Raw genomic sequence first — 26,432 nt, 5'->3', positions numbered from 1 at the left:
CATTTGATGTTTTTAGTTAGAGTTGTAATTTTTTTTTAATTGAAATGATAGCACTATTTAAATGGATGGAGAAATCATAATTCTCTTTCATGCTTATGTATTTTGCCTCATATTTATAATCTTGTTTATCTTGGTGATTCTCGATTGTTTGTGTCGATTTATTTCTTGCAAGACAACATTTTATCATTTGTAATATGACTTTAGCTTTGATCTAGCTGTGCGGGGATTTTGTGTTTATAGAATAGGGTTTGGGTTTGGGTTTGGATTGGTAGTTTGAGAGATTATTGAAATCTTCATTCCATCATTTCAAAGCTATGATTAGGATTTTGTGTTCTACTAGTTGTTGTTGGCCAACATTGAAAAATAAGTAAATTGTTGGTTAAATCATGTCTTTGTTTGATATAAACATATGTGTTATATGTTATGTTTTATATTATGTGTGCAAACTTAAATGCTCTATTTTGAGTACATGTCAAATTTAAGAAATGGTCTTGTGCAAACTTGCATGGTTAAATCATGTCTGTGTTTTGTTTAATGTGATTTTTTTTTTTTGGTTATTTATTTATTTATTTATTTATTTGTGTAGATCCTTCTGCTTACCCTATATTTATGGATTGGTTTGTGGTACTTGATTTGCAAAATACACTGTCCATTTGGAATTCCTTTTACATGTTCTCTGTGGGTTTTGAATGGTATGATGTTAGTTTCTTCTTCTTGATCTAATCTTTGGTCTTTTTCTTTTTTTTTTCTTTTTTTTTTTTCACATATTGTCTCCGATTTGATTTGTATTATGAGTTTAGGTTTTTGAATATGTTGCAGTTCTTGAATACCCATTTCAGCACAACTTGAATCAAATTGCCCTGTAAAGCTTAGTATTTCAACAAAGATATATAGTAAATGTTCGGTTCATCTTATTTTTCTACAAATAAAATAGGATGCAATGATTTTTATTTTCTTTTTCTTGGTACTATTTATTATTTTTAGAAATTTTGGATAAATTGGTTTGTGGTGGGTTGTAGAGTTGGAGCAAACAGGTGGCTTGTATAGTATTATAAAGTGGTTTAAATTGATATTGGGAGTGTTTATTATTTTTAGAAATTTTGGATAAATATTTTTGAGTAATATTTGTTTGATTATTATTTTTTTTTTCAATACTTGTAAGCATTTTATATTTGAAGCATTCTATATTGTGATGTTGATAGTTGAATTTGTGGCGGGTTGTTGAGTTGGAGCAAGCAGGTGCTTGCATGTTGTTATAAAATGGTTTAAATTGATATTAAAAGTGTTTATTATATTTAGAAATTGTGGATGAATAATATTAAGTTACTGTTGTTTGATTATTTTAATATTTTTTTTAATATTTGTAAGCATTCTATATTGTGATGTTGATAATTGGTTTTATGGTAAGTTGTTGAGTTGGCGTAAGCAGGTAGCTTGAATGGTATTATAAGGTGATTTAAATTGATATTGAGAGTGTTGATTGTTTTGTATATATATTTTTAAGTATTAAGGTATATATAGACTTGAGTATGAAAAGCATTAATCAATTTTTAAACTTCTAATTACCTTTATCTTAATTAAAAGACTATGGTACTTGTAAAAAAAAAAAAAAATTAAAAGGTTATGGTATATTAAGTGAACCATATATTAGTGGGTAGGGCTTTAGCTAAGTATTAAGGTATATATAGAATTGAGTACGACGTGACAGACTTTTGCATTCTTGGATGGGATAGGGCTTTATCTAAGTAGATTAGAGACTTAGATGTTTAAATACATTATGCATAAATTGTTATTATTTTGCTGAATTAACATCTACCTTACATTTATAATCTGACATAGATAAAAGTTGGATGACACTAGGTAAGACACTTGATGGCAGATTAAGTGAACCATATATTAGTGGAGTGAATTCATTTATTGATTTTACAATAGCGGTTGTGGACCGAGTGATAACATTTCATGCCCGTGTATTCAATGTGTGAATTGCTATAAAAAATCTCATCATGTTGTGCATGTCCATTTGCTTCGTCGTGGGATTATGCAATTTTACACTAAATGATTTGATCATGGAGAACCTTGTTGATAATAGCTTAATTGTACATATTTATATCATTATTAGAAAGCATTATCATACATATTTTAAGTTAATTTGTGCATTTTACATTTGGTTTTAGAATAATGATGAGTAATCAATTTTGTACTTAATTAAATTTCAATGCGTGAATTTGTCTTTTGTAGGAGAATGAAATTAAATGAGTGGATTTGTACAAAGAAAAATGCTAATGGATTTTACTTTTACAAGGGCCATAATGAAATCAAAGTAGACCAACCCAATGAATTTAAGCCCAATTGGAGTAAGGAATCAAAGGAAATTTGCATCAAATCCAAATCCAATTTGGACTAGAATTCCAGCTTGCGCACCAGTTTGTATTTTGGGCATAACTTTTGGTTCAGATGTCCAATTGAGATGATTCAAGTTGGGCTAGAAATTTATCTTAAAGGCAACAACTCTGTGGTTTACTAAAAGTCCGAAATCAGAATTTAAATGGGCTAAAAACGTCGGTTAAGTGAAACCTAAAAACTTGGGATTTTCTTCAAAAGGGAATTCAACTTGAAATAGGATTTCTTGACCTATTCAATGGCTCTTTAGGGAAAAATTCAAAGGAGAGCTGTCGTAGAATGTAATTTAGGTTTTCGTAAAGTTTCATTGCAGTCTTTAGAGTTTTATTTGTGTTATGGCTTGCTAGAAGTTTTGCTAAGGCAATGGGAGAAACCCAACTGTTTATTGGTATGTTCATAACAATTATTTTATAGTTTTAATGCTTATGTCATCATGTTTTTAATTGATTTACTCATCTAGAAAAGTGTTTAGTTTTTATAATTCTTTGATTTATCGTAAACTCAAGGCATGTTAAATGCTTAGTATTCCCTGCGAACTAATTCACTATTTTTGTTTTGCCTAAAATCAATCAATTTCATGAAACTACCTTAGGCAATTAATTCTGGAGTTCCTATTTTTAAATCATCCGACTAAGATCATCTTTCGTATGAATTTTAGTTGAGTTATAAAATAAATATTGTTAAGACTACCAATAGATGTGTTTTGTATGGATCCCTAAAGTGCTTTAATATATTGTTATTTTCTCTTAATTTAAATTACCTTTACTGAACCATCAAAATCTCTTCAATTAAACTTTATTATTTTAGTTTTATTCTCTTTTGGTTTGCTAATCAATTCCCTTTTCCCTGTGGATTCGACCTTGGACTTACTGAGTTATTACTTCGTGACAATCCTGCACTTGAGAGCATTATTTAAGTTGCAACACTTGTGTATTGAATGAAAATATTCATGATAATGAAATGTTTGGTGGTGATCATATAGATGGTATAGATGCCTTGGTAAGTGACCAAATTAGAGGAGAACCAAGAAAAGCAAACCAAGATGAGGAAGTGGGTAATTTTGACAAATTCGAGGAAGTTCAAAGCATGAGTTGTATTTGGGTTGCACTAATTATTCTATATTGAAGTTTGTTATTGATACGTTAAATGTAAAGGTAATGACCAACTTGAGCAATAAGGGACTTGATATGATACTAGAATTGTTGATTAAGTTTTTATCAAAAGGTAACTTGGTTCTGAGGTCAACTTATGAAGTAAAGAAGATATTATGTGACTTGGGCATGTCATATGAGCATATTCATGCATGTAAAAATGACTGCGCACCATTTTGGAAGGAAAATGAAAATCTTGATAAATGTCCAATGTGTGAGGAGCGTAGGTACAAGGATACTCATGCTTCCCGTTAACATCAAGACCGAGGAGATTGAACATGTCACAACAAAGAGTTAAGGACATGAGATAGTATATAGACAAACGTGTGAACGATAGGATAATGAGGCAACTGGCTAATAGTAAGGAGTGGAAAGTTTGATTTACAGCGTTCTGATTTCATCATCAAACCTCACAATGTGAGGTTAGGGTTAGCTACAGATGGATTCAACCTTTTCGGGAACATGAACAACAATTATAGTATATGGCCTGTCATACTTATCCCATATAACCTACCGCCTTGGTTGGTTATGAAGATGTCATATTTTATGTTGTCCTTACTTATTTCTTGTCCCCATCAACTAGGAAATAAGATTGATATTTACCTGAAACCATTGGTTGATGAGTTGAAGGAGTTATGGGAAGATGGTCAGAAACTTACGATGCCTATAGTGAAAAGCATTTCCAGATGCATCCAACTTTGTTATAGACAATACATGACTATTCTGGATTTGATAACGTGTCTGGGTGAAGGACAAAGGATTATCATTCTTGTTACACTTGCAACAACAAACCATATTCAGAATATTTGGAAAGTAAAATTGGATTCATTAACCATCGAGCCTATTTGGCTATGGATTGCGAAATAGTCAGTTCCACAATGATTTATTAGAGAAACGGATGAGATCTTTAGAGTTACAGGTGGGAAAGATACAAGAGTAGCTAGATAGAATTCCAAATATAATTTTAGGAAAGAATCCAAGTAACAAGAAGAGACCACATCAACTTATTAGGGAACCGAATTGGTCAAAAGTAAGTATTTTGTACAAGTTACCGTACTGGAAAAATAATAAGCTTAAGCACAACATTAATGTCATGCACGTGGAGAAGAATATTAATGAGAGTACTTATGGTACTTTGTTGGGCATTGAGGGGAAAAACAAGGACACAGAAAAGGCATAGATAGACTAGCAAAATACAAATTTTAGACACCAATTGCATCTACATCAACATCCTAATGGATCATATGAGAAGCCTCGTGCTTTCTTTTCATTAAAACCTGAACAAAGGGATGACTTTTATGACTTTTTGAAATCAGCCAAGTGTTAGGATGGCTATACGGAAAACATATCAAGGTCAGTGAATGCGAGAAATGATAGACTATATGGTTTGAAAAGCCACGATTGTCATGTGCTATTACAACGAATTCTTTCAATTGGGTTGCAAGGTTTTGCGCATAAGGACATTAGTCTTGTATTATTTGAGTTAGACAGCTTCTTCTAAGACCTATGCTCAAGGACCCTAAAGCGGAGTGACTTGGAGAAACTAAAAGAACGTATAGTTCTCATACTATGCAAACTTGAGAGGTAGTTTCCTCCAACATTCTTTGATGTTATGGTCTATCTTGCTGTTCACTTGCCTCAAGAAGCCATTCTAGGAAGACCAATACAATATTGGTGAATGTACCTAGTTGAAGGGTAATTAACTCCATTATTGCATCAATTAATTGTATCTTTCCCATAGGGGGAAAAAATCTATAAATTTAGCTGCATATGAAATCATACTCCCAATGCTTTTTTCTTGTAGGTTTCTTGGAAAATTGAAAAAATGCATTTCCAACTGAGCCAAACTAGAAGGTTTGATTGTAGAGGCTTACATTTTTAAAGATGGTATTAATAATTGGTCATATATTGATGGAATCAAAACTGTGCATAATCAAAGGGAAAGAAATGAAAATTTTGGTGAATCTAGTGAAGAATTGACAGTTTTTTCACAGACAACCCGACCTACTGGGGTAGGTGGAACAAAATCTTACCTCTCTTTATATAGGAGCACATGTGAGAGATTTTTATTGAGGTGTTTACAAAACCTAACATAATATTTTTAAATCTCCCTTGATATGAGCAGTCCACTTTCATACCTTTGATTTTCTTCAACTTCTATTGATATTAAGGAATATTTGCCAAGAATGCGGAAGAGTTTTGGCAAGATATTAGATATGATAAAGTAAAGAAGGAAAAAGATTTTTTGAGAAGGAGGTGACTTTCAAAAAAGAACGAGAGGAATTGTGGGATATTTAGATGATCTGATGGTAAGTTATGTCTCCTGCCCCCAACTCACATGTGCTAGGAAAATTACTTGGGCTTTCCAACTAAAGTTTATGGGCTTATGTCTTTTAACATACCCAATAATTTTTAAAATATATCAAACATGATTAGTGCTGCAAGATAATCGTGAGCTAAAATTGTAAATCAAATCAATGGTTAAGGAGCTAAATCAATGTGAATTCCACGTAACTTAGTGTGAATTATTTCCAGTTAAACAAATGCCATAGAAAAGTAAAAATCATAAAACTCTCTTCTTCTAATTACTCCCTTCTTCCCACTTTTTTTGTTCTTTATTCCATTTTGAGATGATCCAAAATATTATCCGGTTTTTAAAAATAAAAGTCATTAATTTACTAATGTTCCTATTATACCTCTGTGGGGGGAGAAAAACCCAGCCCAGCTTATTCGGCCCAAGGCCCTAAAAGAGGAACACTCTTCATCCGAGGAGATGAAGCCTTCAGTCGGAAGCCCACGCCAATGGGGGATGCCTGGGGATGAACACGTATGCCATCCGAGGAGATGCTCATATGTCCGAGTAGTCATGAGTCCTCGGATCCGAAGAGGTTTGATCAAACGCGAGTATGGGAGGTACCTCTATTAATTTACTAATTCAATTTTTTGATAAATTTTTTTAAGGGTAGTTTTGAAAATTTATACATTTTTAAAAGATAGACAAGACAATAAATGATATTCCCTTAAAATGTTTGACTTTTCAAATAGGACAAAAAAAATGGGACGAAGGGAGTATTAAATTAGAGATAGGAATGGGTTTATTTATTTATTTTTATAGTTTATTTATACTGGACTCCCCATCTTTTGCATTGAAGAACTCATTTAGCACAAAAGTCAATAAATTTAAATAGGATATGTGCGGCTAAATTATAATCCAATTAAAATCTAATTTGTATTATAATTATACTTTTTCCTATGCTTCAACTTTAATATAATATAATATATAAGATAGGTTCAAGTTACATTTAGTGTAACTTGAAACAATATTACACTATTCAATATTTATCATAAGATGCAAATTTGAGAAATTCTACGTTGAATTACATTTTTTTTTTTCCAAATATCCTTTATGCTTACTATATTTCAAGAAGATCAAAGATCAATAGCTATATCATCAATAAATGTGTAAATATCAAAATTTTACAGTTTAAAATTATGCATAAAAGTTGAGTTTATGGACTGAACAGTAAATATCATTCGCTCTTGATAGTAGCTCTTTATCGTCAGACCAAGACACCAATCAATTTTTGGTGTAGGCAGAAATTAAACCCCAAATTTCTTATACAACCCTCAGAAAACTTTACCAATTGAACTAATTAGTACCCATGACGGTGAGATTTTCAAAATATAAATTTAATAAAAACTTATTAAGTGGTATAACACTACTTAGAGTTATAATATATATGATACGTGAGTTGGAGAGGGAGGGACAAGTAAATTTGACTCATTTCAGTGAGTTGTAGAGGAGACTTTAAAAAAAATGAATAATTTTACTAGAAAAATGGTATGTTCACAATATTTTCATAATAAATATTAAGTTGTAAACTTTTACCAGTTTTAATTTGAGCCCACCGTTCAACTTTTGTAAATTGGTTTAGGCTGGTTCCTATCTCTAATTTGGTAGCTTTTTTTTGTTCAGGCTATGATTAAAGATGGGCCAGACCATGATCCTTTTGTTTCTCCTTGTTCATGATAAAGTCATTATTTAGCCAAAAAAAGAAAAAAAAAATTGAGACCACAATTGAAATTTTTATTTTTTTCTTTACCAATAACATTTAATAAAAACTCGTCACTTGAAATTTATTGTGAAATTATTTTTTTATGAACTGTTGTGAAATTTTTTTTTGACAAACTGTTGTGAAATTATTAGTGGATATAAGATTGGTCTTTTTAATGCTAGTCAAAATTGGGCTATAAACTAGAGCTAAAAGTTGTGCATACTAAAATTAACCACACGAGCAGCAGAGTGGCCGCCACGCATAATACCCTTTGACACGCAAACGCTGACTACGAAATTAGCGACATCCTTGACTTCGGCCACAAGGCACAAGGCAGAGACTGGGATATATATATATATAAGGTCCCAACTCATATGCATTTATTCCTAGTTCCTAGTCCTTGTGGTCGGGTCGGTTTATCCCAGAAAGAGAAAAGAGAAACCCACTAAAACAAACAAAGCATTTTAACTTTGCAAAAGACCTGGGGCCCACCTTGCTTTGTTGTCTGTCACCACCACTACATAAAATCCGCGAGACCCAGCGACAACATTTACCTCTCACCTACACACTCACAGGGAGCCAGACAGACGCTCACAGAGATCTTTATCCTATTGATCAGGTTTTTTTTTTTTTCCTTTTTTGCAAATTAATCTTTTGTTTTCTTGATTTTTTTTCTTGAATCAGAAAGACTAGTTAGGGTTTGGTTGCCAAGAAAATATGGGTCTGGGTGAACAAATTAGGATTTGGAGAAATGGGTTTTTTTTTATTAGATATGAGCGTAGTAACCCAAAAAGGAATAAAGAAAAAGAAGAAAAGAAACAATTGGTTTGGAAGCTAGAGCTGCATGATATTATTGATTTGTCACTAATTTCTATCGGTAAAGAAATGGATGGTTATGATTTTTGTTTTTTGTACAAATTCTTGATCTGATTCGATTAATCGCCATTAAATAGACTGCTAATTGTTTTCCTCTTCTTTTTTCTTTTTATTTTTAGATTTTTGGGTACAGTTATAATTTAGGTGTTGTTTAATTTGGAGTTTGTTGATACAAGCTTTGTGTGTTTGGAATCACAGAATATGAGCTCTCAAGCTCCAAATGATAGAAGGGATCATAGGACTAGATTTCCTGCCCAGGCTGCTCGTCACCAGTGGATCCCTAGAGGATCCACGGCCACCACTGTTGTGAACCAAAACCAGAACCAGAACCCAAACCCAAGCCCAATCCCAATCCCGAATCCAAACCCACCATTGCGCTTCAGTTACAACTACAGAAATGGTGGGGACTTCAACTCTAGTTCTGCTCCACCCGAGAGTCGGGCTGGAGGGAATAACGTTTCAAGGGGAAGGGGATACGTGGGTTATCGGCCTTTGAATCAGAGAAAGGATAGGGAGAGTCAGGCGGGGAAGGGATTGAAGGACTTGAATTTACCTCAGCTTGTGCAAGAAATTCAGGAGAAGCTGACGAAGGGCACCGTGGAGTGCATGATTTGCTATGACATGGTGCGGAGGTCAGCACCCATTTGGTCTTGCTCAAGCTGTTACTCTATTTTTCATCTGGTTTGTATCAAGAAATGGGCTCGGGCGCCTACTTCTGTTGACTTGTCTGCGGAGAAGAGTCAGGGATTTAATTGGCGGTGTCCTGGATGTCAGTCGGTGCAGCTTACATCGCTGAAGGAGATTCGGTATATTTGCTTTTGTGGGAAGAGGCCAGACCCACCTTCTGATTTGTATTTGACTCCACATTCATGTGGAGAACCATGTGGCAAGCCACTTGAAAGGGAACTAGGTGCTCGTGAGAGTAAGGAGGATATTTGCCCACATAATTGTGTTTTGCAATGCCATCCAGGTCCGTGCCCTCCTTGTAAAGCTTTTGCCCCGCCCCGTTTATGTCCTTGTGGGAAGAAAACAATTACAACACGGTGCTCTGATCGGAAGTCTGTTCTTACTTGTGGTCAGCGTTGTGACAAGCTTCTTGAATGTGAGCGTCATAGGTGTGAGCGGACCTGCCATGTGGGTTCTTGTGATCCATGTCAGGTTTCAGTCAGTGCCTCTTGTTTCTGCAAGAAGAAGACGGAGGTTGTTCTTTGTGGGGACATGTCTGTGAAGGGAGAGGTGAAAACAGAGGAGGGTCTTTTTTCTTGTAATTCAACTTGTGGAAATAAGCTTACATGTGGTAATCATGCCTGCTATGAAGTTTGTCATCCTGGATCTTGTGGAGAGTGTGACTTGATGCCGAGCAGGGTTAATACATGCTATTGTGGGAAAACAAGTTTGCAGGAGGAACGACAGAGCTGTTTGGACCCAATTCCAACCTGTTCTAAAAAATGTGACAAGCTCCTTCCTTGTAGGATGCATAATTGTACAGAGTCATGCCATGCAGGGGATTGCCCACCATGTTTGGTTAGAGTTTCTCAAAAATGCCGTTGTGGATCAACTTCTCGAATTGTGGAATGCTACAAAACAGTGATGGAGGAGAAATTTACTTGTGATAAGCCTTGTGGACGGAAGAAGAATTGTGGAAGGCACAGGTGCAGTGAGCGGTGCTGCCCGCTCTCTAATTCTAACAATTTTCTCACTGGGGATTGGGATCCACACACTTGCTCAATCCCATGTGGGAAGAAGCTAAGGTGTGGGCGGCATTCTTGTCAATCACTTTGTCACAGTGGCCATTGCCCTCCTTGCCTTGAAACAATCTTCACTGATTGGTCATGTGCTTGCGGGAGAACTTCAATCCCTCCTCCATTGCCTTGTGGCACACCTCATCCTACATGTCAACTCCCGTGTTCAGTTCCTCAGCCTTGTGGCCATCCATCTTCTCACAGCTGCCACTTTGGAGACTGCCCACCTTGTACAGTGCCTATAGCTAAGGAATGCATTGGTGGACATGTTGTACTTAGGAACATACCTTGTGGGTCTAAGGATATCAGATGTAACCAGCTCTGTGGGAAGACCAGGCAGTGTGGACTGCATGCTTGTGGCAGAACTTGTCATGCATCACCTTGTGATTCTTCTCCTGGACCTGAACCAGGTTTAAAAACTTCTTGTGGGCAGACATGTGGTGCTCCTAGGAGAGATTGTAGGCATACATGTAAATCACCTTGTCACCCATCTTCTCTTTGTCCTGATGAAAGATGTGATTTCCCTGTCACAATCACTTGTTCTTGTGGCCGGATAACAGCAACTGTTCCTTGTGATGCTGGAGGCAACATTGGTGGTTTCAGTGCTGATACTTTATATGAAGCTTCCATTATCCAAAAGTTGCCAGTGCCACTTCAGCCAGTGGAAGCATCTGGCAAGAAAATCCCACTTGGACAAAGGAAGCTCATGTGTGATGATGAATGTGCTAAGTTGGAACGTAAACGGGTTCTAGCAGATGCCTTTGATGTTAATTCAAACTTGGATGCCCTTCATTTTGGAGAGAACCCAGCTGTTTCTGAAATTCTTACAGACCTCTATAGGCGTGATCCAAAGTGGGTATTGTCTGTGGAGGAGAGATGTAAGTTCTTGGTACTTGGCAAGAGCAGAGGAACTACAAGTAGTCTTAAGGTTCATGTTTTTTGTCCAATGCTTAAGGATAAGAGAGATGCGGTAAGGTTGATTGCCGACAGGTGGAAACTTGCTATTTATTCTGCAGGTCGGGAGCCAAAGCGTTTTATTGTGGTTCATGTTACACCCAAATCAAAACCCCCTCCTCGTGTGATTGGGGTTAAGGGTTCCACCAACATAAGCACACCCCATTCCCCAGCTTTTGATCCGTTGGTAGACATGGATCCCAGACTCGTTGTTTCTTTTCTTGATTTGCCAAGAGATTCAGATATAAGTGCATTGGTCCTGAGGTTTGGTGGGGAATGTGAACTAGTTTGGCTGAATGACAAGAATGCATTGGCCGTATTTAGTGATCCTGCTCGAGCTGCAACTGCTATGAGAAGATTGGATCATGGGTCAGTATATCAAGGAGCTGTTGTGGTTATCCCAAATGGTGGTGCAGTAGCGGCATCATCAGCTACTAGTGCATGGGGAGGAGCCAGTACAGCCAAGGAAGGGGGATTAGCGGCGGCTATGAAGGGTAACCCATGGAAGAAGGTTGTTGTTCAGGAGCCTGGTTGGAAGGAAGATTTATGGGGTGATGAAGAGTGGCCTGGTGACAATGCAGATTTGCATGCATCTGCATGGAAGAAAGAAGCTCCAATTGCTGCTACGCTAAATCGGTGGAGTGTTCTAGACTCTGAAACGTCTTTGAGTTCATCTGCTGCACCTCTCAGAATAGAGGATCCTGGAAAACAGGCTGCAAGTCATTCAGGTCCAATGCTGGAATCTGATGCAAGTGGTTCAAATTCAGCAGGGCAGCATCAAGATAATTTTAGTGGAACAGAAATGTCTGAGGTGGTAGATGACTGGGAGAAGGCTTTTGAGTGAGTGAGAGATGAACAGAAGTGCGTAAGTTGATTTTTGAGAAGTTGAGGCTTGTGGACAGGAAGATGTGGATTCTAAATGGCCGATTTGCCCTTTTCAGTATATTTTTTTTTTGTCTTGTTTGGGGCAACTAGTATTTCAAAAAGAGAATAGTAGTGGTTTTTTTTTCTTTTTTGGGTTAAGGCACCTACTGTTTTCTGGGTGTTTGATATAAAATTTTCCCCCCTTGCTTTCCTGCAGTGAAACTGTGAAGGCGTCATGTATATTTGTCGTTTGGAAGGACAAAGATGCTATGGAATTGGATTTTATTAGGATGTTGGTTCAGTGATGTTTTTAAGCACCATAAGCATGGTGGTTTACTTTGGTTGAATAGCCATGTTTAAAATCTACAAACGCATCTTAACAAAGCCCAATAACAGTTAGCTCAGGTGCCATCTGTTTCAATGCATCTGTTTGGATTTACTTCTTCAAATGAAGATAGAGATAAAAAATAAATAAATAAATAAAAGGTAAATAAAATACCTAACAAGGGGGTGAAAAAGAATCTTGTTTTCACATTAATCTCCCAAAAATATGTTATTAATATTAACAAACATATGAAAATTGAAATGGGGTTGGTTAGGTCTGCCTTCTGAAAATTGTCACAATATATGTGATGTTGTTCTCCTTTCAGTCCCAGAATTTTCTCCTCCCATGGCCATGGACTGTATGCATGCATTTGATCCTTCAATATTAACTTCGGTTCTCCCACCCATAAGTATTATTGCAATGTAAACCAACCAGATTAATCCGACACATTCTAGACATGGTAGATCCCATCATTTTTGCTTTTCCCTACTTAAATTTTCGAAACTGACTGCCTGATTTGTGACGTCCATCCATGTATGATGCATCAGTAAGTATGAATGCATTCACAGACTCATATAATTCACTCTCTTTTGTTCATTCCGAAAGCCGAGTTTTTGGACATCACACGTATTTGGCAACTTGTTGGCTAAATAGCTCACCTACGTATTTGGTTACAGCCTTACAGGTGTGATTGTTGGCTAAATAGCTCACCTACAAGTAATAGTGTAATACCATATTTTGAGGAAGAGTCTTAATTTCTGTTAATTAATTAGTACTATCAGGGCACTTGTTAAGAAATATTTAATTATTTGTTGCAACTAGTCGGTAATGCGTGTTGTTGTGTAATACACAGAAAAGTTTAACATAATTTTTTTTTTATCACTTTTATTTTTTGTATAAATATGAAACTCAACAAATATGATAATTATTGATAAATATTTATTATGATTGTGTTTATTGTTTATATATAGAGTCATACATTCTAGTATTAAGCATTTATTATGATTGTGTTTATATTTGGAATTTTATATTCTAACATTTAAAGAAAATATGATATGCTAAGATTTTAATAAATGGTTTAAATATATAACAAAATTAAAATTTATTGATGTATAAAATTAAAATTTTAAAAATTTTAAAATATATAAAAATATTGATGTATAAAATTATAAAATCTTAAAAAGTTTATGTGGCACAATATTATGAGATTAACTACAAGTTAAACATTTTCAGTTATATATATATTTCAAAAAAATATATATATTTGTTAAAGAAATATGATCCACTGATTTTTTTTTTTTTTTTTTTTTTTTTTGAGAAACCATGATTCACTGAATTGAATAAAGTGTTTTTGTGTAATTTGCTTTGATATGTTACGACCCATGCTATGTACGGCATAATTAAAACTTTAAGATATAAACTTTAACTAAAAATCGGTAACTATATCTCTTCTCACAAGTTTCTCAAAAAAAATAAAAATAAAAATAAATCTTCTCACCGAAAAAAAAAAAAAATCGGTAACTATAAAATCAGAGGTTGTGTGTGTGTGTGTGTGTGTGTGTGTTGGGGGGGGGGGGGGGGGGGTGCTTTTGTTAAGTAAAGAAGGAAAAATGATCATGTGTTTCTTAGTTTCATGAGCATGTGGGTGTCTGTTTGTTTAACTGTAAAATCTTGGCCATGACCCTCCACTTTTCAAAAATCCTTCCTCGCTTTTGTATTTTTGGTATAAAAAAAAAAATTGGACATAAATTAAAATAATGTCCCTCTTAAGTTTTTACTAAAACCATGTAATGCATTTATATAGTTGAAATAATGCATTTTTTCATTTTTTTTGTTCCCTCTAATTACTCTTATGTCAAACATAACTCATTAAATTAAAGTGTATTTGATTTATACCATATGCAATTTAATTATGTTTTATTTTTATTAAATTGACTTATATATTTTTATATCAAGACTTACTGTTTTTTTTCAAAGATGTAAATACTTAGTTGATGTAAATATCTTCGCTTACATAAGAAAATATTATATATTAAATCAAAATTACAAACATTCTTAATGTATAAGCAATATATGTATATTTATGTGTGTGTGTTTGTATAGCTTGGCCCCCATTGAAAAAATTTTCTTGCTTTGTCACTGTATATGATAATGAAAAAAATTGAAGAGTAATGCTACAGTCACAAATTATTTTACAACATCTTTACAAACTATTGATATGACTAGATTATTATTGGTTCTCATTTAGGCCCGCCATTAACATCACTTTTTCATTTACCAATAACCACTCACCACATAAACAGTTTGTGAAATTTTTTATAAAAAATTTTTATATCTTTAGCATTACTCAAAATTGAATATATTTAATAAGGAAAGCAAAGTAAATGAAAATGAGAATGAATAAGTTACCATAATCATTATGTCTAGTAAGAAAATGCTTATTTTTCTTAAGCATTATCTTGCAAGAATTATAAGCTACTTGCTTTTTCTTTTCAAAATTAGATTTTGTCTATCCAAAAAATTGATAAAACAATAGGAAAAATTAGAACAATTAAGCTATTTTTTCTATCTAAAAAACTGTTGCCATTTGGTGTAACTACTTGATAATTAAACTAAATATCTACTTGGTGCAACCACAATTTCTAAACCCTATTTTTAATTTTTTTAAATCCTCATGAAAAGTGAAGTAAAATAATACAAAATTGAATTAAGTTACCATAATTTAGTATTAGTAAGAAAATGTTTATAATTTATTTTAAGGATAATCTTGCAAGACATGGGATAATATGTTTTTAGATTGTGTCTATCCAAATAATTGATAGATTAGTAGAGATAATAACAATTAAGGTGTGAGTTTCAGTTAGCTCAACTCAATATGGTAAAGTCTCTGATAGTTATATAAGAGATCTGGGGTTCAATTTCCACCTACACCATAGGTTGAAACTCACTTTAAAAAAAAAAAAAAAAACAATTAAGGTATTATTTCTATTTTTAAAATTGTTACAATTTGGTGCTAATAATTAAATGGGATATCCACTTTTTTATTTTAGGAAATGAGATTTCCACATTCCACTTGAAGCAATCATAGTTTCTAAACCCAACATAGTAAGTATATGATTTAAGATCTTGTAAAAAAAAATAAAAATAAAAAATAAATAAATAAATGATTTCAAAAAAAAAAAAAAGATCTTGTAAAAAAAATGGATAATATTTTTTGAAGAAACAAAATTATTTAATGAAATATCATCAAATAAGCCTTAAATTGTGTTAAGACTTTAAAGTTGATCCAATAATATATATTTTTTGCTCTCTTTATATTTACCATTTTTTTTTAATTGTATTTTTGTTCTTGTTAGCTAAGTAGTGTTAATTTAACCAATGATTAAACATCATGCAAACGGTTATTTTGTGTTGGCCTTGGGCGGACGAGTAAAACGAAACAAATAAAGGTAACGAAAATGGAGGAGGTCCAATATAAAATGGTAGAAGATGTCAAGATGATGTGGAATAACGTAACATTTCCACCACTTCTCTACTTCTTTCTCCTCGCACAACAACAACGTGAAACGTAAACGTACATGTGATTTTGATTTGTTTTGATTTGCTGTCAATTTTTATTTTGTTAACAAAGAATGCAAGACATATGTTAAAGCCATAAAACCAGTCAAAATCATGCAAACAAAACCATTCATCACATTACATGTGCACTGCTCCTACTTCTTTCGACCACCTCCATCCCCACAAACACTTAGCCATGTGGTTTTAATTAATATCTTTATCATATTCTCACAGATTTTCTTCTCTTATATATTTCTATATTTCCTTATTTTTATTTTTATACATATGTTAGCTTTAATTGAAGACTCTCCTAGGTGTCACTGTCAGTCCAGCATTCCCTCTCTTCCACTTATTTACAACTATTCAGAAACAAACAGTGTTTGTTCTAGACTCAGCCAAACCAATCAATGAGAATCAGCAGTAGAGAAGAATTGGACAATGTGCAGTCTCTTTCTCTGGGGAGGATCATCAGCTTTGTGATTTCCGTTCCCTCTATGGTGCATTATTGGTTCCACCGTTTGGCAATCCCATACGTGTCTTTTACATGCATATAACTTGGTTCTCTTTCGAAGTTCATCTTTTCATTATCTTCTCATTCTATCTATCAATACATGGATTCTCCACAAAGCCATGGTACCTTCTCTGATGAGTTCAAGGTAAATGGGTTTTCTTTTCTAAATAGTAATTTATTGTTTACAAATAGATATATAAACTTGTAGAAGCAGTGATAGATCTTTCTCTCTATTATTATTATATGGCTAAGCAAGGAATTTGGTGAATATTTCCTCTCTTTTTTTTTGGGTGTTCAAATAAGATAAATGATACTACTTTGATGTTTGCTTGGCCATTAATGTTGTGTGTCAATTTAATGACATGCAAAATTATAAAAACTTTTGAGTAGTGGGATGGTTTCAACTTGTACAGCCATCAAGTAGCTCCAGATTAACATTATTGAGATATATAAACTGTTAAAAAAATACCATTTCTTATAGAGCTTCCGTTTGCCCAAGAAATATTACAGAGGAAAGATTACTTTTGTTTAGAGAAAGTAGTTTTCTTTTTACATAATGAAAAAGTAATTGGAGTGTATTTAATAATGATCAGTTCCTTTTCCCCTCATCTGAACAATAATTTTATTGATGGTGCAAACCTAGGCTTCATAACCCAGGGTTTAAGACATAAATGGTATTCGACTAGAAATATGACTAGTATGCTGCCCCTGCACAAGTACTGTTCCGTGGGAAGATACTGGGATGTTGGCAGGAGTCTTCAACCTTGTACTTTATACTGTAGTAATGAAATTGTCCCTATAAATTTTTTTTCCTTTATTGTATTTATACCATTTTAAAGTATCTGAGTGATTGAACAAAAATCTGGAAATGATAACACATTACTTTTCTTGACTATTAATTAGGCTGAATTTATTGTAGATGTTTTTAATTAAGAAAGAAAGTAATGGCTTAGCAGCAGTTCATATGACTGTTTAAAATAGGCCAGGAAATTCTAGGACTGTTTAAAATAGTATGTACAAACGAGATCCCATGCCATGGTAAAGTTTCTGCTCCATGTATGAAAGCTTAGTAGCCCAAAGTTCTGTTATAGCTTTGACATTGAGCACCTTATCTAATGTATGGGGCATATATAAAAGTTTCTGTAGGAGATTCTTTAAGAAAGGCATGGGAGTATTATGCTACAAATAATGCTCAGCATTGACATAAATTCTCATGTAATGAGTAGTTTGTTAACTAATTCAAATACAATTACAAGACTGCTATTTGTTCCTGATCAAGAAGATGTTTATAAGATTGAACTATTTCTTAAGGGTAGAACTGTAGTGTAACCCATAGGTGTTTAAAGTTGAATACATGTGCATTTGTGCCTTTTGTTACTCTAAAGTAAGTTCTTGGTCTACTAATTTGGTTAGGTTTGAAGCTCTTTGGCATCGTTCTGTAATGATGCATTTTTATGTCTGCAATAAAGATCTAGGCTTTGATGCAAAAAATGGGAACAGACGTAGCAAATAATGGATGAATGAAACAGATATTTAGATAGCTTGGCCTTTTTGAATATATCTGAAGGCAAAAATGTGAGGAGATATTTATTAAGGCTGTTAGTTAATTACAACTGCAGCATTTCTCATAATTTTTTGGTAGTGTGATCTGTGTTTCTAACTTGATAATGTGCACAGCGGGAGACATGGAAGCACACACTCCTTTTCTCATTTCAAAGCCTTGGAGTAATTTATGGTCAAATAAGTACAGCTCCCTTATATGTCCTTGGGACAATTCCTGCAAATAATCTCAAATCAGATGAGACTGTATATGAGCTCTTTGCCTTTATTTTCTGGACAATGACCATCATTTCATTACTGAAGTATGCCTTTATAGTACTGAAGGCTGATGATGATGGAGAGGGTAATACTCTCTAGTACTGTAAATCATTTTAGCAGGATTTTGCCTTGGAAGAATTATTCACACCAACAAAATTATTGCAGGTGGTACTTTTGCTTTGTATTCACTATTATGCAGGCATGCCAAAGTAGGCCTGCTTCCAATTGACACAAGTGCTAATGAGGTTTTGCAGTATGAAGTGAGAAGCTCTTTCAAGGTCAATGTTAAATCAAGGGCTTGGAGGGCCATAGCAAAACATAAAAGTAGTCACTACTTTATATTGTTCTTGGCTCTGTTTGGTTCCTGCATGACAATTGGGGAAGGAGTGCTTACTCCAGCTCTCTCTGGTTTGGCAGTTTAGATTTACTTTCAGCAGTTTATTTCTTCATAACATGATTAATTTGATTTAGGCGTAATTCAATTGTTTTCTTTTTCTTTTATTTTTTTCAGTGTTATCAGCTTCATCAGGTATTCAGAGATCATTGTCATATATGTCACATAAATGTAAGAGTTAGCAATAGGACACAAATTTGATTCAAGAAACAAAGGATTAATGTTATGCATTATTTAATAGGAATGTCGATCATCAGTTTCATTTTATATTATACCTTGTGGCTTTCCAGATTTTTTATCCCAAAGGAAACAGGAGTCCATCTCAAACACTTTAGAAAGATGTAAGTACGCTACCATGTAATGAATCAGATGTAATGTACAAATATTTTTTCATCTTTTCATTTCCTATGAAACTATAATTAGTGTATATCTGATACTTATTCTGAACCTAATTCTGAACATCATATTTCATTGTATGTAGCACATTGCTTATAAGTGACACCTAGCTAAACATGACCTCCTTTTATTGATTCTGGGCTCTGATGCTGTGCATCGCTTGTATCTGTGCATGATAAATTCATGAAAAATGAATAATTTTTGCATTGGTTGTCAACCTACCACAACCCTCCAGCCTCCTCCTTTGGCCAGGATTGAGTTTATTAACTTTTCTTTTTCTCAATGTTTGTTGTGAATCTTTCTACTAAAAGTCTTATACATTATACTTGAAAATGTATCCTTCAATCAAGTGCATGCTTGCACTCTCGTGGAAGCCTATGTGCTTAATTATGATTGACGCTTTTCATCATTATTGATTTGGTTCTTGTAAAAAAAAATTGAGAAAATTATTTTTATCTTTGGTGAATCAGAAAGTGGTTTTGCCTAACTCCTAACCACTATTTATAGTTTTTGTTTCCATCATAGGAAAGTGATTCAGTATTATTTTTTATTTTTCTGTTCAAGAGAGAAATAATTTATTGACAAGGTAAAGTTATTTTTAAAATTTTAGTTGGTTTAAGAACTGTTTTATTCAAATCGTTGTCTTATGTAATCTTATAAAAATACTTTTTATTTATCATACCTCTTGTGGACTAGAAACTTGCAGTCATGATCTAGCCTTCTCTTTCCATTAAATGAGTTCTAATCATCATATAATCTTCATACATCTTTGGAGCATGAGTACATCTAAACCATCTTGATTAATTTACATGTTTCTAAAAGATAAGACATACAATTCTATTGCTCAAATGTTTCAAAGTTTAAATTAGGTGAATGTAACTCCTCTTTCTAGATGACATTTCTCTTATAGGGTTACTCATGGATTTAGATAGCTCCCTTACTAATCAACCTATTTCCCTCAACTTTTACTATTTGTTTCAGATGTACCAGTTCCCACTGCATGTGCTATTTTGGTATGCCTTTTCATGCTGCAGCACTATGGGACTCATAAGATTGGATTTATGTTTGCTCCAATTATCATTATTTGGCTTCTATTTATCGGTGGAGTGGGCATATATAACATCTTTTACTGGAACAAACAAATCATCCATGCGATCCTCCCAGTATACCTGTACAGATTTGTGAGAAATACTGACATTGGTAGTTGGAGATCATTAGGCAGCATCATTCTATGTGTAGCAGGTCATTTCTATAGTTATGTTCTCATAGTGTTAATTATTAATATTGGTAATAGGAAAATGTGCTTATTTCTTTATTAGAAATTTTTTTGGTTGCTTCACAAGATGTCCTATTTTTGCAGGATCAGAGGCCATTTTTGCAGATCTCGGCCATTTCTCAAAGAAATCAATCAAGGTATTCAATACAGCTTTCATTTTCTTTTCTTTTCTTTTTTTTTTTTTTTTTTTTTTTCCCTCCCCACTGTTAGGATCTATACATCAGAGTTATAAAGAACTTGTGGATGGTGTCTCTGCTGCAGATTGCATTTGTTTGCTTGATTTATCCAGTTCTTATTTTATGCTATGCGGGTCAGGCTGCATATATGTCCAAAAACTTGCATGTTGAAGATTTTAATAATCTCACTGAATCTGTACCTCGTAAGTTGTTTACTTTGCTTTCATGTTTTACTGTGGTTTCTTTATCTGCAAATTGTATTTCTAATGCACGGGAGCACTTTGCAAGTCCAGGGCCTATTCGCCATTTCTTTAGTGTATTATCCCTATTTGCCTCAGTTGTTGGAAGCCAAGCAACCATAACAGCCAGTTTCTCCATCATAAACCAGTGCCTGGCACTTAATTGTTTTCCCAGAGCCAAAGTTATTCATACATCAGATAAGATACATGGGCAAGTTTACATTCCAGATGTCAACTGGTTATTGATGATTCTCAGCCTCACAGTCACAATTGGTTTCCATGATATTGTGAGAATTGGTAATGCAACAGGTACACGTTTCTAACAATATCCCATGATTTTTCAAGAAGATAATTAAAGTGATTATAATTTTAACATATAGGACAAAAATTTATGACTGGAACAATTTGGAACTAATGAGTAATGACATGGACAAGAGGATTGTCAAAGAAAAGTTGATAAAAAACATTTACAAAAAAAGTGACCAAAATATAAATGTAAGATGAAAATTGAAATAGTTGTTTAGTTCTAGAATAACTCCTGAAATTTTCTCAACTTATATCTCACAGGTTTGGCTGTAATTTCTGGAATGCTTATAACAACTTGTCTGATGTCTCTTGTAATTGCTCTGTACTGGGAGAAGAATTTTTTTCTATCTTCATGTTTTCTGATATTCTTTGGCTTCGTTGAGACCATGTATCTGTCAGCTTGTATGCTGAATTTTCACAAGGGAGCCTGGTATCTGGTTGTCCTTCTGGCCTTGTCATTGACATTAATGCTTGCATGGCATTATGGAACTGTGAAGAAATACGAGTATGATTTACAAAACAAGGTATCCACAGAGTGGCTTACAGAACTTGGTCCTGGCCTTGGAGTTTCTAGGATACCTGGAATTGGCTTTATTTACACCGATATAGTGACTGGAATCCCAGCTTTCTTCTCACATTTCATTGCCAATCTACCTGCATTTCATCAGGTGCTCATTTTCGTTTCCTTCAAGTCTTTAGCTGAGCCTCATGTCCCCCCAAGTCGAAGGTATCTTATAGGCCGGGTAGGACCTAAAGATTATAGAATTTATCGTTGCATTGTTAGACACGGGTACTGTGATCACATTAGGGATACAGATGACTTCGAGGAAGAGATCATTCGTTCAATTGGAGAATTCATTTCCATGGAAGAAAGTGATTTCGAATCCTTGACGTCTCCCGAAGGAAGAATGGTTGTTGTTGGAAAGCCATTGCCAGGACAAAATGCTTTGATTCCGCTAGATGATACTGACTCAACCATTGGTTCTGCTAGCTTGGCAAACAATGACTCTCAGATTAGTCCATTGGATAAAATTGGTGTTCCTGTAAAGAAAAAGGTCAGATTCATGTTGCCTGAAAATTGTCCTCAAATGCGGGTATCTGTCAGGGATGAGCTACAAGAACTAATTGATGCCAGGGAGAGTGGTACTGCATATTTCCTAGGCCAGTCACATTTAATAGTGCGTGAAGGCTCAAACTTTCTAAAGCGATTCCTGATCAAGACTTACATTTTTTGTGATAAAAACTGCCGACAACCTCCAGTGGCCCTGAACATTCCTCATGCTGCTCTAGTAGAGGTTGGTATGGTCTATACCATATAACTTGTACGCCATTGTATTTTAAGTTTATACTAACAGTGTAGACAATGAGGAATAGACTGGAGGAAAAAAAAAAATAGTGACAAAGAAGGGGGAAAAAATTCCCTGGTTTATGTAGTAGTTTTAAAGGAGTCTAAAAGGAGAGGAAAAAAGAATTATGTGTGTTTGGTGAGCTTCTCTGCTTTTGGATTTGTTGACATCCCAAGTATGGGGAACAGAAAAAATTGAAGCTATAGGAGCATTAGGGTTCTGGCTCAAGTCGTTAGGTTAGATATGCATCTTGAGTATGTCTTAAATTCAAACCTACCCAAAAAAAAATCAGAAATTATATTTCGAATTATGAGACTTTTTTTAGACATAAGGATGGTATATAAATATAGTCTAGTTACACACTCAACTAATGAGTCAAGTTGAGAATGGTGCATTACTAAGTTATAGTGGCTCATGTAAAAGTGATGTTATTTTCATTACAAGTTAACAAATTAGTATAAAGTGAAGTTGGGTGTGTACCTAAGGTTGTTGCTATAAATATCCCTGTATGTTTTTTTGAAGACCAATTAAAAAGCTCTTTCAAATTAAAAATTGTGAGATTAATGCTCTCTGTTTCCATCGCATGATGTCATATCAATTATAATTCACCTACATTAATCATAGAGTCTTGCTACAAACACCAAAAATTACACTTAAACTTTCACTCTCAAAGCATTCACCTCACCAAGTTCCACCAAAATCAGAAGCAAGAGATGGTGTGAAATATCTAGTGAAATTTTCGATGCCTCTAGACTTCTCATTGACTATATACTCTTTTGGGCCTTCTTAGTTTTTCAGAAGAAATTTATTAAAAAAATATTGCACTTAGTGCACTAAGCTCTCATTTATGCGGGTTTCAAGAGAGGTCATGGTAGGCAGCCTTACCCCCAATTTATTAAAAATACTGATTTCCAAACTTGAACTCTCAAAAAATTTATTACAAACAGAAAAATCAATCTATAATCTATCCATGTTCTTGAACATGATCATCCTTAGATGTCGCAATCTTAATGTTAAGATTCCATTTGTTTTGTCATTTTGTTTTTTTTTTGGTTGAAAAATATTTTCTATTAGAGAATACTTTCAATTTAAAACTTCATGGAAAACTACTTGTTTTGGTGTTTGGTTGCATTCCTAAAAATGCATTGAAATTTTTTTTTTTTTTTTTTTTTTTGGGTATTTGGCTTGCACACAAAATCACTAAATAAAAAAAAAAAAAAAGGACATCAATATCATAACAAACCAAAATTAAAACCCAAATAACAACAAAATCAAACATATATCACCTATTTCATATAAAATCTAACCAAAATTTCTTGCCTATTTCATATTCATAAAGGTTATCAATTAGATAAATCATTTCTCGCCTATTTGAAATTAAATCCAACCAAAAATAAAATACCACAACATTATCAATAAAAAGGGGTGTCATGATTTTCAGAGGAGGGTCACAATTTTTTAAGGGATGGGGGAGTCTACAATTTTCAAAGAAGGATGATTGCCTATAATAAAGAAGACGGGGTAGGGGAAGGTTTTGCGAGTTTTAGAGGAGGGTCAGCAAAAATGCAGAGATTGGGGGGCTAGGCTTGGTGAGTTGGTGACCAAGGAATCAATTCAATAGTGGGTTTAGTGAATCCAGTTGGTGACTAGGTAGCAACAACCTAAATGGATTAGAAAAAACAAGGCAACTAGCCCAAGTGCCAATCGAGAAATAGCGGACCCCAATCGGCACTTGGATGTCACCAAGTAACACTCTATGCCTTATCCAAAATGCATTTCAAATTTTCAACTCATCCCAACCCAAGTCCAAGACCCTCTTACACGTGTGAAGCAACTAGCAATAAATTTAAGGTTTGTATTAGAGTGAAGCATCTAGCAATAAATTTAAGGTTTGAATTAGAGTTGTAACACGTGTTTAATGACCCAAAGAAAGCACTAATCACATTTATACTTGCATGTTGCATCCCAAAAGGACTAGTCAAGTTGCGATTGAGGCTCCTTGCAATCTATTATAAACTCAAGATCTGCCCAGTGAACACCCAATGTGGGACTTAACTCATGCTCAAAGAACACACACTCAAGCAATCCAATTTAGGGTATCACATAAAGATTTCATTGAAGTAGTATCATTCTTGGACGCTGGCCATCTCATAAAGTAATCATATTCATACAAATCATCAACAATCTCATGAAAACCATTATCCACTAGAACCACTAGAGTCCTCTCCCACATAAACCCTAGACTAAACACATTCCACCTAAGAAATCATTTGAATCGTTAAAATCACTCCCTTCTAAGGTTTACCAAATCCTAGAGGATCCTAAACCTAGGAAATTCTCAAATAGCTTGAATGATCAAAGAACCCAAACCCTAAACTAGGTCCCTAACAATATATTGGTTTTGATAAAGGTGTTAAAGGCTATAATCTTTGAGATTCGATCTCAATAAAAAAAAAAATAATAATGTGACTCACAGAGACCTCATATTTGATGAATGATTTATGTTAAAACAAAATGAAGTAGAGATACATGATGATAATTAACCCAAATGAGATACTAATAATTGAGGTGAAGTTTGGCAGGAATAGTTCACGTATTGAAAAGAGTGATAAGGAGAACGACATATAGTAGCAGCAACAAGAACAACCTTAATTGCTATAGGTAGAGAGAAACAAGTTCACAAAACACCACAAATATACATATAGCTTTGCACTAGGCATTGTGGTGCCAAAAAATTAGCAGTTTGGCACCACAAAAAACTACTTTATTTATTTTATCACCTCACTTTACAAAACACCTAACATTAGTGGTTTTATTTTAGCATTCAACACAATAAAATAATATATCTACTACAATGCCTACACAACACTAATGCTCTAAGTAGTAGGGAGTAGGTCTTGTAAGAATGACAATTCCTTTGAAATGTGACTACCAGATATAGGGCATGAGAAATGGTTATAATGTCTTCCAAACATTAAGGAGATGGAACCATTCAAGGACTTTGAGAAAGTTAGGATTGTGAGGATTGGGATGCCAGGGATAATTGATTCGACAAAGGTTGAAGTAGGCTCGGAGGTGACAGACTTCAAATTCTATCCCAATGGCATCGGCTTAAAAAAAATACCATAAAAAACAAAGGTCTTCATTCGGAAATTGATGAAGATAACTATTTTCAAAAGTGATAGAAAAGGATAGTCTAGAGGAATAAATGTACCAAGGAAAACCAACCCATGGTTTCTAAAGGATACTTCTAGGTATGTTTTGAAGGATTGAATGCTCCTATTTCGCAATGTATATTCTTCTAAGAGAGAAATTTTTTTTTTTTTTTTTTTTTTTTTTAGGATTGAATGCTCCTATTTCGCAATGTATATTCTTCTAAGAGAGAAATTTTTTTTTTTTTTTTTTTTTTTTTTAGGGATGATGAAGCAAATGATTAGGATTCAGATGTTTGGATCGTGAAATAGGGGTATGATTCTAATGATCCTAGAGTGATGCCTATCGTCGTCCTCATCTCTGTTGATTTCCTAGAGATAACAATTTACACCTATGTTCCTAAAAAAATTTCCAGAGAAGAGCTTCTAAAGCTGCTCCTCCATTCTTGGATCACAAACTATGAAAAACTCACCTGTCATGTTTTGTTGATCTAGAGACCTCAACTGGTTCTCTAGATCTCTTTTTTCAGCTTCTTTGGATGCTAGTAAGTAAAAGACTATTTCTTGCGTCGAGAATGAGGTTGCCAATTGTAGCATGGTGTGGAGGTGGGGTGTCTTCAATTCTAACCCTGAGCTTGTGTATAACTGATTCCAAAGCTAAAAACTTTTAAGAGGTTTTTGTTCTGGGTAACTGCGTTCTCAGCCGGGCAATTTAAGGTGGCTTTTGCTACTGAAACTTCTTGTTTAGGAGCTCCATTGGCATTTTTTGAGAAGCTTGGTTTGATTTTCCATACATTTTTTGTTTGATCTTTTGGGTTGTCAAGAATTTTGCTTAGAGCTAGTCAACAAAATGCTCCAGTCTTGTTTTTTGCTTGCGCTTTCCTATATTCACG

At 34.2% G+C, this 26,432-nt stretch overlaps 2 protein-coding genes across 3 annotated transcripts; both read left to right on the top strand.

The window, feature by feature from the left end:
* The first annotated feature begins 7,995 nt into the window (after positions 1-7,995).
* Positions 7,996-12,330, top strand: LOC112004304 (NF-X1-type zinc finger protein NFXL1). 2 transcript variants are annotated; one of them, XM_065764818.1, is made up of 2 exons: positions 7,996-8,225; positions 8,602-12,330. In XM_065764818.1, the coding sequence occupies exon 2, from the start codon at positions 8,684-8,686 to the stop codon at positions 12,020-12,022; it is 3,339 nt and encodes a 1,112-aa protein (XP_065620890.1). In that variant the 5' UTR covers positions 7,996-8,225; positions 8,602-8,683; the 3' UTR covers positions 12,023-12,330. The 2 variants fall into 2 exon arrangements, with proteins under 2 accessions (XP_065620890.1, XP_023892299.1); XM_024036531.2 differs by having other exon boundaries at positions 7,997-8,225; positions 8,681-12,330.
* A 3,893-nt stretch (positions 12,331-16,223) lies between these two features.
* On the top strand, positions 16,224-22,548 carry LOC112004305 (potassium transporter 25). Its single transcript, XM_024036532.2, has 10 exons — positions 16,224-16,581; positions 18,114-18,339; positions 18,420-18,662; positions 18,766-18,819; positions 18,939-18,989; positions 20,026-20,286; positions 20,405-20,457; positions 20,582-20,699; positions 20,790-21,044; positions 21,303-22,548. Exons 1-10 carry the CDS (start codon positions 16,537-16,539, stop codon positions 22,358-22,360), a joined length of 2,364 nt encoding a protein of 787 aa, XP_023892300.1. The 5' UTR covers positions 16,224-16,536; the 3' UTR covers positions 22,361-22,548.
* The last annotated feature ends 3,884 nt before the right edge of the window (positions 22,549-26,432 follow it).

Source organism: Quercus suber, unplaced genomic scaffold (genome assembly GCF_002906115.3).
Source record: "Quercus suber isolate HL8 unplaced genomic scaffold, Cork oak 2.0 scaffold_585, whole genome shotgun sequence".
Lineage (NCBI taxonomy): Eukaryota > Viridiplantae > Streptophyta > Magnoliopsida > Fagales > Fagaceae > Quercus > Quercus suber.
The sequence above is the reverse complement of the archived record's forward strand: the minus strand, read 5'-3'. Positions and strand labels throughout refer to the sequence as shown.

What these genes read in the sequence shown, in the direction of transcription:
- LOC112004305 (XM_024036532.2), top strand. Translation starts at nt 16,537, where the DNA reads ATGGATTCTCCACAAAGCCATGGTACCTTCTCTGATGAGTTCAAG. An exon ending in GCTTACTCCAGCTCTCTCTG is followed by an intron (nt 18,663 to 18,765) that starts GTTTGGCAGTTT and finishes TATTTTTTTCAG; the next exon opens with TGTTATCAGCTTCATCAGGT. An exon ending in TCTCACTGAATCTGTACCTC is followed by an intron (nt 20,700 to 20,789) that starts GTAAGTTGTTTA and finishes TTGCAAGTCCAG; the next exon opens with GGCCTATTCGCCATTTCTTT.
- LOC112004304 (XM_065764818.1), top strand. Translation starts at nt 8,684, where the DNA reads ATGAGCTCTCAAGCTCCAAATGATAGAAGGGATCATAGGACTAGATTT.